The following is a 13,037-nucleotide window of genomic DNA, read 5'->3' as shown; positions in this document are numbered from 1 at the left end:
TTCTGAATGTCTCCTCAGAAGAACAAATCTGTTACACTCTGGCCAACACATTTCCAAGGAAATGAAATAATGAGATCTGACTAAAATGTCAAATTCTAATATTGAACAAGAAACGGAGTAGACGCAGCGAGAGAAGGAGCATCCAGGAAACCCTTCTGGCAATTCAGCCCAAAAGCTGCCCAAAAGCTGCCCTCCGTGCACTTCCACGGAAATGACAGATACCCACACCCGCCCTGCGTCTGTGATTCCCCTCAGAAAAGATCACCCAGCCCACTCCCCCTTCCCCGGCCTTCAAACTGCCGAGGCGAACATTTCAGAAGGGAAATAGAGCAGAGCCAGATTCCCCAACCATGTGAAAACTGAGAGGGAGAAGCTTCCAGCACCCCAGGATCCTAACCCCAGCTGATGTCTGGCTCCTCAGGCCAGGCTGCCAGGGCCCCTCTCATCTCAGCACCAGAGAAGATTTCTTCAGAGTGCAGGATGGCCCCCAAATGAGCTCCCCTCCCTCCCTAGCAAGCCCCAGCAAGTTCTTGCTGTCTGGGGAGTGGACCTGATCTCCAACCAGACCTGAGGCATCTGAGGGATCCCCCCCAGGCCAGGATCCTCCCCCAGGGCCAGGCTGGGGAGGCATCTACCGACCTGTGCTTTCAAGTGAGAAAGATAATAATGGAAATAGCTAATATTCATAAAGAACTGACTTAGCCTCAGTCACTGACATAAGCACTTTACATGCATTTTAAAACTGTAATTTGCATGACGTGGGTCCTATTGTCCCCATTTGACAAGCGAGGCAACAGGCCCTTTTCTCCTTTATAAAAACCAAACACTTCCCAGATAAACAGTGGAATGGACATGGCCTCTTGAGCTCAGGATGCCTCCTACTAATTTAATACACTCTGATTCAATACATTTCTTCTTGGAACGGATCTGCTAAGGAATCAGGGCATTAGGGGACGAAGAGATCAGCTTCTTGGAGCAGCAAGAGCCCGATTCCGGAGGCGACGTCACGGAATCCATGGCGCTCAGATGTAGGCCAGCAGCTGAGGTGGATTCTGCTTGGCCCCTTCTATCTTCCTTTTCTCCACAGGCCTGTAGATGGTAGGGGTCAGGGTCTCACCCCATCCCCTCCTAGAAGCTTCCACCCTCTCCCCTTCCTGCCCAGCTACATCTCGGAGAGTGCAGTGGCCAGTGGCCGAGACTGTCTCAGTCTCCAAGGGGATGGGTGATTTATGTCCTTTTATTCAGCAAGCAGCTTTGTGCAGAATGGACGAGACATGCTGAATGTCACCAGGTAGGGGCAGGGACGCTGTGCAGAATCCCAATGAAGCCTTTTCGGCCTGGATAAAATGGCACCGGTGACTTTGTTATTGTGTGTGTTCTCTGGTGGGCATAAGGAAGAGGCAGCAGATGCCCAGAGGTGGTGGGAGAGCTGGCTTGAGTGGCAGGAAACCCCCCCGAACCCCAGCATCTGGCTCCACTGTGAGTGCCTGCCCCCTTCCTGCCTCCCATCTCCCACGGACACCCTACAGGAGACAAGCCAGGCAGGCGTCAACTCAGACTTGGGTGAAGAGGTTCCCTTCGGTGCTGTTTCCGCACAGAGGCTGGGTGTGCCGGCGAATTAAGCACAAGGGTCCGATGCACCCACTGGGGCGGAGGGGGCTCAGCTCTACACTCCACTCTCCTGACACCCCTAGGCCTGCGGAAGTTCCCTGTCTCCCTGTCCACCCTCCTCTGCTCATCTCTCCCACTGACACCAGGGTGTGTGAGTTCCCCTGAGGCCACGGCCACGCCTGCTCCTCCCTGCCCCCATCCTGTACTCGCAGGGATGCCCAGCACAGCCTCATTCCCAGCCTGGAGCAGGCACTGCGTGTTTGTGGCAGGAACTGTGAGCTCCCGGCTCTGGAGCCTGCGGGCTGCTCTGGGATGGCCTGGTGGCCTGACAAAGCATGGCCTTGACCTTCAGGGCGAACGATTCTGCAACCATCCCATTTGAGACAGTGACACTGAGGAATACATAAGATCTCAGAGTCACCGGAGTTGAAGGGACCTTGGAGATCGCACAGCCCGACCCTCTCGCTCGCTTTCCCGGTAAGGAAACCGAGGCCCAGAGGAGGCCTCCCAGCAGGAGAGGAGCAGAGCCAGGCTTCAGAGCAGGCCCTGTCAGGAGCAGCTCTCTCTTGCCACCACACTGCCCCCTCATCCCTAGCCTGCTCCCCACCTCAGGTGCCAGCCTGGTCCCAGGCTCCCAGCGGCGCCCCTCCCCATGGGGGCTGCCTGTCTCCAGCCCACACACTCGGTCTCCCAGGGAGGATGGCAATTAGTTAGCATCATGCTGCCGGGCTCCCGCACCACCGGGGCTGCCGGAAAACTGCGCATTCCCAGTGTGCCAGGTCACCGTGGACCTCGCAGGTGAGAATTTCAGGGCCAGGCCACAGGGCGACTGGGGAGGGCAGAGGAGACACAGTCAGTCAGGGCTGGGAGTGAAGCAGGAAGCCCCAGAGCAGAGAGACAATGCAGGGTCCCCCAGGGGCATGGGAAGCCAGGAGAATGAAGCACTGTGGAGAGCACACCCCCACTCACCCTCCCATGGAAACAGGGTGGTGGGGGGTGGGGGGGCAGGAGTGGAATGGGGACAAAAGCAGATGAAAAGGCCGGAGAGATGAGCTAGATGGAGGGAAAGCCTGTGCGAAAGGAGACAGAGAAAACTTGATCTTTCTCTTCTTTCTATCATTTCCTCAGGGTCTCCCTTCAGGGCACCCTACCCAGCAGGCCTGATGCTGAGGAGAAAGTGGGGGGGGTGGCGAGGGAGAGGGAGAAGAAAGGAGGAGGAAGGAAGCACACTTATCCTTTCAGTTTCCTCTGCAAGACCCTCCCTCAGAGCAGCTCAAGCACTAGTGGGGGAGGGTCTGGTTGTCCAAATGGGGGGGGGACTGAGTTCCATCAACTAAGGGGCATCCTGGGATTTCAAGGTCCCTCACATATGTCCAAGCCCCTGCTCTTCGGACTGTACTCAGTAAGACTGAGTGGATTCAGGAGCGTGACAGGGATTCCAGAGGACAACGGGATGACCCCTCATAATCCAGCCCCCTCCAGTCCACGGGCAGAGAACCGCAGGCCCCAGGGCAGGGACGTGTCCAAAGACACAGCACCAAGACTACTGCGTAAACAGAAGCCAGGTCTCCGAGCTCCCGCTCCGGGCACAGTGACAATCTTGCCAGTCAGGCTACTCCCAAACCCTCGGGCAGGAGACCCCTGTCCCTCCTACAGCAGCCCCTTACTGCTCCAAGAGCAAGACGAAAGGGAGAGATTGTTTCAGAACCCACGAGAAACACATCTGCTGACTTCCCAGGGAGAGGCATCCGACAGCATGGTGACCTTCAAGAAGGGGGTCTGGAGCAGACTTTATGGGGCCTCACTCTCTCTCTCTGCCAGGGGCAAGGTGGCTTCGAGGCCCCAAGGATGCCACCCCAGACCTGGGGGCTCTCACCTGCCGACGCCTCCACGTGAACAGAGCCAAGAGCACTAGTGAAGCCAAGCCCACATCCTGCCCACATCTGTTGATCTTGGTGGTAAACGTATGTTTGTGGAATCACTGTATTTTCTTGCTCTAAAACCCTTCCATCTAACTCCCTTTTCCTGACTTGTGTTTGCCTCCACCAATATGAAACTGAACCCACATGGGGAGCAAGCCAGCCAGTGGGGGCTCAGGGGCTGGGCAGACGGCAGCAAGGTGGTGGGCTGAGGGTCTGTTCACCAGGCAGAGATAGTCCCTGTGTAGACCCAGTCCTCCTCTCTGGCCCCACAGGGTAGCAGGGAGGGTGGCCTTTTCGTCTCCTTGGGCTATTTCTATACCCTTGGTGCCTTCAGTGGGACCCAGCCTGGAGCCCGCTCAGTAAATGCAGGACCCCAGGAGGGGGAAACAGAGGCTGGTCAAGATACAGCAACGGGCCCAGACTCCAGGGGTCCTGTTCCCTCCCCTGTGTCCTGTGGTACCCTGGGCCATGCGTGGGGAGAGGGGCACTCACTCCAGCACATCGTGGTTGAACTGCTTCTTGCTGTTGCCTAGGAACTCCCCGATCATCTGCCAGCTGAGGCCCTTGTGCTGGAGCAGGAAGTGGGCCACTCCGATGGGGGTGTCGGGGCTGAAGCCTCGGGAGATCAGGAACTGGATGCCTTTGTCTGGGTTTCTGGGGGTGGGAGTGGAGGTGGGAAGAAGAAATAGAGAGTGAGCCAAGGCTATCCACGACTTCCTTCCTCCCTTTCTTCCAACCCAGGGAAGCTACAGAAGTGCCTGGAAGTTTCTGGGAAGAATTCCATCTAAAAGCCAGGATTCCTTCTGCTGCAGACGGGCTCCTTGTCCCAGGGGCTTCACCTAGGAACCTTGTCTTCCTGAACACCCCCACCCCCCACCCTAATACACACACAGGAGTGAAGATAGCATGTGGAGAGACGGAGTTAGGTCTGGCAGACGAAGAGAATTCCTGAGCAAGTGGAGAGGTTTCTTTTTGTCTTCCCTGAAAGGCCCGGAGGCTTGCCACGAAGGCCCTTCCACCTTGTCTGTGTTCTGTCGTCTGTATGCAGTACTCGCCCCAGAAGCAGGGCTCTGGGGAGCAGAGGGGAGCTCTCCTACCGCACTGGCCACAGGGACACAAGAATCCTGCTCTCCATCATTCACTTTCTCAAGCTCTAGTCTCTACGTGTGGATGTAGGTACTGGGTTTTTAGGCAGATGTGCTCACAGTATGGCCTGCAAATCCATGCTGTTCCCTGAACTGTATCTGACTGGTTCAGGAGAAGCTAAGTACAGAAACAGAGGGCAAGCGTTTAGAACCTTTTATAGCACTCTGACATTTTTGGGATAACCAAGCATGTGATTGTTTTTCTAGCAACTCATTTTTATTGCATTTCACAAAAGTATCAGCCACCACTTAGTGGGTAAAAATGCAGACTGGTCCTTCACTACAGAGAGTTTGAGAACCACTGTCTTGAGGGATCCCTGGGTCTGCGTGAGTGTGAGCTCACAACTTGCCTTACTTGTGTGAGCCTGCTTCTTTTCTGTAAAATGGCATAATAAGGCCATCTCTAGATATTTTTAGGAAGTTTGCAGATGTTTTATGTAAGGTGAGCTGGGAACAGTAGCTGGTCCTCCCTGGAATAGAAGTTTCTGGAGACCAGGGCATGTGTCCTCCTCATCTCCATGGTCAACGCGCCCGGCATTCAATAAGTGACAGTTGAGTGAATAAGTGAACGGACACGTGGCTGGGAGAGATGTTCAATCTCCTGGCTCGGGGCTCTGAAGGAAGGGGTGAATGGAGGGTGGAGATGGGATTTCCACGGGAGGGGTGCGTGTACACTGCTGGCCCCCGGCTCTCTACATTCTAGTTGCAAGGACAGTTCTGGCTGGGGCTCTGGCTGGGGACTCTGAACCAAAACCCTTGTTCATTTTCCTGCTTTCCTTCTCCTTTTCACTTCTGTGCCACCTCTGTGTCCTTGTGGCCGACCCCCTTTATCCCCCCCCCTCTCCTGCCTTTTACCTGGATTCCTTGTGCTCCTTCTCTTCTTTCTCACCCACCCAGACCCTCCCTTGTCTTTCCTCGTTTTCCTCCTTGCTCCCTCCTTGACGTCATCCCCCTGAGACGATGCTGTTTCCTTGGCTTCGGGTCTGCCTGAAGGATTTCGTCTCAATCCTCATCCGACCTGGACTATTACTTAATACTGCATTTTCTTTTCAATTCCCTCACTTTTCAAGCCCTAGTAAGCAGGAATAGTGCTGAAAGCATGGGCTTGATCTGTTGTTTTGTCCCTAATCCTGAACATAAATTTGTGAACCATTAAAAAGAAAACGTGCACCCCTACCCAGCACCTCCAGGAGCAGGTGCGGCACAAATGTCACCAGGCAGGGCGCTGGGATGATGCCATTGTAGCCCCTGCCCCCTCCCCGCCGACCAAGAGCTTCCCGGGTCTCCCCAGAGCTCCCGAGTGGGTGCTCACTCACATGTTGGAAAGGTTGAGGCCGATGCGGTAGAGCCGTTTGCGCAGGATGTCCGTTGAGAGCGTGGGCGACTTGCAGCTGGCGGGGTTCTCTCAGTGGTAGCGCGGCAGGCGCAGAATCATGGCTTGCAGGGCCTCCTTGGAGGCTGAGGCTGACTCTTCCTAGCCTGACTTGGCCGACTTGTGGATGTGCTGCTGCTGCTCAGCGGCTCCGAGTTGTCGCAGCCTCAGCCTCAGTCCCTTTCCCCACCTCCCTAATCCTCTCCTCCGCCACCTCTGCCTTGGCCGCTACCGTGGCCCCCTCCACCAGCGCCTCCACAGCACCCCCAGGAGGGTGGGTGCTCGGGGACCCGCTGGCTCCGGCCTCTGCGCAGGTGTTTTCGGCGGGCACGTCCCCCTGAGCCGCGGTAGTAGCCACCGAGGCCTCCTGCCCCGGGGCCTCTCCCTGCTCGGCTTTGCCCACCATGGGCTCCGCCAGGGCCTGGGCGGTCTGCGTGCCCAGACAGCTGGCCACCGACAGAGCCGTGGCGGAGAAGACAGAGATGTTCTGTTTGGCGATCTGCACGGTGATGTCCCGGAAAGCCATCATGAAGGTACTGCGGTGGCCCTGGGGCAGGCCGGCGGCCTCGGCGGTCTCTTACCCCGGAGCGGGCGCGGGCACTGCCGAGCTCTGGCATCTAGGCCTCTAGGCCCGGCGGCCCCGCGCCCGCGTGCAGGGCCTGGTGGAGCTGGTAAGCGCCGCTCTCCTGCATGGAGCACATGGTCTTGAGGTTCCAGGTTCTGAGCGCGTCGTGTATGGACTTGGCCAGGGACTGCACCTGCTCAGTGAAGGAGTCCTCCAGCTCGGTGAGCGTGCCCGCGAAGGTGGGCGGCAGGGAGGGCGAGCACACCAGTGGCAGCCCCATGAGGCCGTAGCCCTCCATGAGCGCCTTCTTGGCCGCCAGGCTCTCGGCAGTGGCGCGCGGACTTTGCGCAGGGAGATCCGTCGCGGCAGGCGGCTCTCCAGGAGCGAGTGGCGGATCTTCTCGAAGTTCTTGTTGAGCTGGTACTGGCGGAAGGCGGTTTGGATGATTCAAGCGGCTCGCCAGGACACGAGGTGGCCCCTGTACTTGTGTTCTAGCATTTCAATCTGTGGCAAGAACAGGTAGGAAGAAGAGCATGGTGAGGCCTGGGGCGGGGGAAGGGAGGGAGTGCGGGGGGACTAAAGGGCCAAAGTCTGAAACTCCAGCATGTAAGGGCCTGGGATACCAGATCCTTGTCAAGACTCCTAGATGTGTAGGATATAGGACTGGCTTCCCAGCGGTTGGCGATTTCCGGGGGGTGGGGGGTGGCGCGGGTAGAGGTCAGGGCATTGCATTTGGGGATCAGATAGCTGTTTGTTTCAAAGCGTTCATATCAGAGATCTGTATGTAAGTCCTTATGGGTGAAATACACGGGATCTTGAGTTTGTATTAAAATACTCCATCAAAAAAACTGGAACCATTAGAGGAAACAATATTAACGAAAATTGTTGGAACTGGGGGGTGGTTATCTCAAAGTTTACTACACTATTCTTTCTACTTGTGTGCACATTTAAAACAATAACAAATTAAAAATTAAACAGGAATGCTTAAGAAATAATGCTGCTCCTCCCGTTCACCTTTCTTCCTCATCACTGCATTGCAGAAATTCCCAACCCTGGGATCATCATAAGGGGATGACTGGGGATTGATCAACGTATTCCTGATACCCAGCCCAAGGGTTGGCACATAGTAGATGCTCAATAAATGTGAATTTCATAGATGGAGGACAGAGGAGTGGGTGGATGGACATTTTAAGAGTGGGAGTCCCTCCAGGCTACCATAATTTGGGCGCCCCATAATTTGGGCCACCTCTGTTCCCAACAACAGGAGCTGTATAATCAGGGCAGGGCTGGGTGGGGCTGGTGGGCACATGCTACCTCACGTGGGCAGTGTGAACCCAGGAAAACTTGTGGCAAGGGACCGGTGTTTCTTCAAGGCCCTTACTCGCCTCCTTCTAGCTCTGTCCTCCTGCTGTGGCCATTTCTCCCCGTCATGTGGCAATGCTCTCACTCTCTCTCCCTTATTGAAACCTCTTAGAAAAGAACCAGAGAGACTTTCCCCCTGTGGCCAATAACCTTTAGCCACATTGGCTCACCAGCCACTGCAGGTGGAGTGACTGCCTCTCACGACCTCAGCGATCCGCTGGGTTCCCTCCCCATGGGTGCCCCCCTACCCCCGGACCAACAGAGGCATCCTTATAGCCCAGGAAAACTGACAGGCACAACCCCAACCCCCAGGGACGATCCCGGGTAAAATGGCATGACATCAATCCTATCTTCGGTTCTTCTGTCTCACCATTCAGGGCCCTTCCCCATCCCCAGACCTAGTGGCCTTATGCTTTCTATCTTCCTCAGTCTGGCTGTCCTCTCTGAAAATAGGGGGGAAGCTGAATCTCACTAAGATTAGAGTGGCCAGTAGGTATCTTAAGTTCAGCTGCTTGACATTCCAAGCTGAGGCCCTTAGTCACAGCTACCTAATGTTCTCTGCCACATGGTAGTTTGGCCCTTTGAGGCCAACAGGAGAGTGACTCTGATACTTCACCTTCTTTTAAAGGGTTCACCTGATTAGGTCAAGCTTCCTGGGGTGATTTTCCTTTGATTCACTTAAGGTCAACTGAGTGGTAACCTAATCACAGGAGGGATACCTTATTATGCCCTCTAGTCCCACGGCACTTCCCATGGAAGGGAATTATACGGATGTGCGCACTAGGGGGGCGGGAATCTCAGGCTGTCTGAGTTCTGCCTCCTGGAACGTTCGGACAGTTGCCTACAGGGTTTCATCATGTACCCAAGATCTCCAGAGAAAGAGAAACTCCTGATATCTTAAAGGCATTTCGTTGTTGCTTTCACAGAAATCACATCAGAGGGGAGAGATTACTGCGGCTCAGCTCAGTGTCCCCGCAGAACTCTGGCAGGTTCCCTGAGGTCTGGAATGGCCAATCGGCCTTAACGAGGCAGGAGAGCCCTCCAAGGTGCAAACTGAGGGGAGGTGACCACTTAATTGCCTCCCTCTGTCAATTTCTGTCTGGAGAACCAGAAGAAACAGACACCTGGCAGAGATTCTTACTTCTTTCTAACCTGGCCTACTCACACTTTGAGGGAAATGCTAGGCCCAAGAGCATTCTCTTCAGGTTATGCGATGCTATGGGCAACAGAGGGAAGGTATGAAACCCCATTGCCTGAAATGCTTCCAGAATGGGAAAGATGTCCATTTCCCTAGCACAGTATCATCCTACCTGGAGAGAGAAGGCTGAGCTAAGCCTAGGAGACTTCTACCAGCCTGTGTCCTAGTGTCCCAAGCAGAGAAGAAAACCAGATTTTGAATATCTTTAATCTGTTCCCATCAAGTTCTCCACTAGACTGTAAGCCCCACGAATGCACAGACTCTGCCATGTTCACTCCTTTATCCCCAGTGCTTAGAGAGCACCCAGCACACAGTAGGACTACAGTGGATATTTACTGAATACATTAAAGAATTAATTGCAAATTTATCTTTGTGACTCTCAAAAACCCCACCTAACCTAACCCATAACTTTCTTCTCCTGGAACTGATGTATTTCACTTGCATTTTCAAACTCTACTGTGTCACTGGCTCCTTTCCACCTGCCTACAGACCCTCCCAGATCTCCCCAGGATAAAACATAACTCCTCTTGACTTCACAGCTCTGGGGCACTGGCCCAGGCTCTTTTTCTCTGTTTGCCACCAGACCTTTTGGAAGACTAGTCTATACCCTCTGCCTCCTTCCATGAACAAGTGCCAAACAGCCAACCCAACCCTGTATGCGCCGACTCCTCAGGGTCTGCCTCCTGCTCCCACCAGTCTTCTAAAGTGACTCTCAGGAAGGTCACCAGAGACCTTTAATCATGAAACCTGATGGTCCGTCCTTCACTCTCCTTCTGCCCCTTTTCCACAGTTCTTGGTGTGTTTATCACCTTGAGACTCTGTCCTCAGCTCTCACGACCCAGTCTACCTTGGTCTGCTTGCTTCCATAGCCCTTTCATCCTACATTCTGACCGCGAAACCCCTACGCATGTCAGTTACGAGTCCCACGTGGGCCATCTTCCACTCTGCAGACACATCTGAGCCCTTCCGGACATTCCATAACTGCCATGTTGGACATCGTCAGAGCAGCCTCTGGTAACTGATAATTAGGCACTAATTAAGAGGGAAGTTGTCTCATGCAGAGCCTTTGTGTCAACATCTACAGACTAATGTCTTCTCACCTCTTATGTGAGAACCTTGTTTCCTATCATAACTTCACTCTACTTTAATGGACTGATGAACAAGCCTTAGGAGAGATACTCGGGCCCAGATCTGCTTCTTCCCGGCTGGTTGACCTTGAGCAAGTTTCCTAACATCTCTGATTCTCCAATTTCTTATCTGTTAAATGAAACTAATATTGCTTATCCTGTACCTTGTTATGAGATTTGAACTGTTCGTATAGCGCTTGGCACATAATAGGTATAGAGTAAGTGGTAACTTGATGACAATGATGATGATGGGAATGACTCTCAAATTTCCATTCCTAGGCTTGATCCTAGACTTGCATTTCTAACAACCCACGGATCCCCCTGTACACCTATACAAAGCCCCTGTCTTCCCCCACCTCCCTAAACCAGCTCTCGAGGACTTCTTTTTTTGCATACAGAGCCTTGGCTGTTACATTCTCCAGGCTGGGAAACTTGCATTTGACCATGGGTTCTCCTTCACCCCGGCCTCTGCATTTGTCAGCCTCAAAGCCTTTATTCCACGCCCCCCGCACCCCAATACCTTTTGCATCAACCTGACCCGACTGTTGCCATGTGAGGCTGTCTTTGGCTCCCCACTTGGATCTCTGGCAACCTCCCCACTGCCTTCCTGCTTCTTGTTCACACCTACCATCCACCCTACATGACGCTGATCAAGGGTCTTGAAGAGCCGATGTGAACACAGGCTTTGCGTTGCTTGAGAGCATCACCCAAAATAAGTAGAAGTGTTTCCTGCTGACCTTCCGACCCTGAGCAATCTGGCCTCAGCCTTCCTCCCATCTTCTACTCCTATGCCAAGCCTGCCTACACACTGGCTGGACTCCTGCACTTCCCCCAGCCAACGCTAGGCTTTCCTGCCCTGAGCATTGGCTCAGCCTAGTCACTCAGTCTGCAACATTCTTCCCTTTCTTTGAGACCTGCATCCAATGTGCTTCCTCTGTGAAGCCTTCTCAGTCCCCCAACCTGACGGGTGGCTCCTCATTTCAGGTGCCCATGGAGAACGTTGTTTCTTACTTCTCTCTGACACTCAGGTCTCTCCACTCACCTTTGGGATATTTATCTAACCCACCCTTCTCTCCACCTCACTGACCCCAACTCGAACAGAGCAGAAATTATTTGAGCCCTCTGATCCATGCCCAGCAGCCAGCACAGAGACTGGCAAGGAGCAACTGCTCACTGTGGTGTTTGAATTCAATTGTTGGATCTTCTCCATTTGTTCCAGCACATTTAACAAAACCATCTCCCATTTATTCCAGCCTTGTGCCTGCTGCAACCCCCGCCTGCACTCTCCCCCACTGTTTCTTTCCCATCCTTTATGGCCCATGCTCTGTAGCCCCACAAACTGTACCTTACAAAAAGGATGGTATTATGTCTCTACATTCCTGGGGCCCAGCATCGAGCCAGAGCCATGGCTGGGGCTTAATAAATGTTTGCAGACAGGAACTAAACTGAACTCTCTCCTATATCCCAGGGAAAATAAAAATCTAGGCTCTCTTCCGGATCTGGGCTTGGAGTCAAATGCTGCATTCTCCCCTTTCCCTCCACTATCTCGCCCCCATCCAGGGCTCGGGAACTTGGCAGTGTCCCAGATCAGCTCTGTCTACCCAGCTAGGTCCTCCCAAGCGCCCTAATACTTTTCTTTTCTTAACAGGTGCCAGATTAGAGAGCTAAAAGAGATGGACACGGGGGTGGGTGTAAGTGGGGAGTGGGCCCAGGGAGGGAAGGTCTCTGGGCCCACTGGCCTAAGAGCAGCTCAGCTCACTTCCCTCTACACCCCATGAATCATGGGTAATTGTAGCCTCGCCTCCTCCCAAGAGAGCAATCTCTCAGCTTCTGCCAGGAGAAGCGGTGGAGGGGGGGTTGGGAGGCTCTGTCTGTCTAATGAGCCTCTCAGTGTTAATTAGAACATGCTCCCTCTTTTCAGGTTGCTGCTGCAGCCGGGCCCGAGGAAGGCCGCAGAGAGAGGAGGCCGCAGAGAGAGGGCTGCCAAGTCAGGCTGGGGGAGGAGGGAGCCAGCCTGAGGTGGGGGGTGGCTTTCACATGTGAGCAAGAATTTCCTCGGATCCAAGATTTCCCAGCTGAGAATGTTTAAGCATTACGTGGAATGAGCCTGCAGAACTTGGCAAGGGAAGGCTTCCAGGAGCCTTAGGAGCAGACAGTAGGGGTGAGAGCTCGGAGGAGCTCGGAGATGCTAATGGCGGCCCCCAGGGGAAGCTGGCCTGCGCCTGGCACCTGTTGGGATGGGACCCCTGCGTCTTCCCTGTTTTCCCACCTCCCTGTCTGCTGTCCAAAACACAGAAAGTGCTCAACACAACAGGGCACTGAGGCCTGCCTAGGAGTCAGGATGCTCTTGAGAACCTCTCTGGGCCCCAGCCAGCTAGCGTTGGGGGCTACTAATGACTCTGCTCCTCCTCAGTCACAGAGACTGCCTCAGGGAGAGCTGCTGCTGTGGGGAGCCTGCTTTGAACTCCTCGCTGTCACCAGTGCTCCCACAGCACGCTGTCCACCGCTTCCTTGGAACCTACCCCTTTGCTGCTCTCGTGAAAGACTTGGGATAAAATCAAAGACTGCGAGTCCCAGTCTTGGCTGGACCGCGGACACACACTTAGGGACGTGTCCTTGGGTGAGTTACTTGTTACGGCTAAGCCTCAGTCCCCTCATTCCTCAAATGGGGGTAGGAGTAGACCCTAGCTCACCGAGATAGCCTGCAGATCTGGGGAGATAATGCTAAGAAATGC

At 54.2% G+C, this 13,037-nt stretch overlaps 1 protein-coding gene across 1 annotated transcript; it reads right to left on the bottom strand.

Moving 5' to 3' along the window:
* Positions 1 to 730: 730 nt before the first annotated feature.
* On the bottom strand, positions 731 to 6,643 carry LOC309857641 (IQ motif and SEC7 domain-containing protein 3-like). Its single transcript, XM_082750362.1, has 2 exons — positions 5,995 to 6,643; positions 731 to 4,187 (listed from the first exon to the last, which is right to left on the bottom strand). Exon 1 carries the CDS (start codon positions 6,577 to 6,579, stop codon positions 6,193 to 6,195), a length of 387 nt encoding a protein of 128 aa, XP_082606488.1. The 5' UTR covers positions 6,580 to 6,643; the 3' UTR covers positions 731 to 4,187; positions 5,995 to 6,192.
* Positions 6,644 to 13,037: the final 6,394 nt, after the last annotated feature.

Source organism: Mustela nivalis (assembly GCF_964662115.1).
Source record: "Mustela nivalis genome assembly, contig: HAP1_SCAFFOLD_1008, whole genome shotgun sequence".
Lineage (NCBI taxonomy): Eukaryota > Metazoa > Chordata > Mammalia > Carnivora > Mustelidae > Mustela > Mustela nivalis.
Note: the sequence above shows the minus strand (reverse complement) of the source record. Positions and strands in the feature narration are given on the sequence as shown.

What these genes read in the sequence shown, in the direction of transcription:
- LOC309857641 (XM_082750362.1), bottom strand. Translation starts at nt 6,579, where the DNA reads ATGATGGCTTTCCGGGACATCACCGTGCAGATCGCCAAACAGAACATC.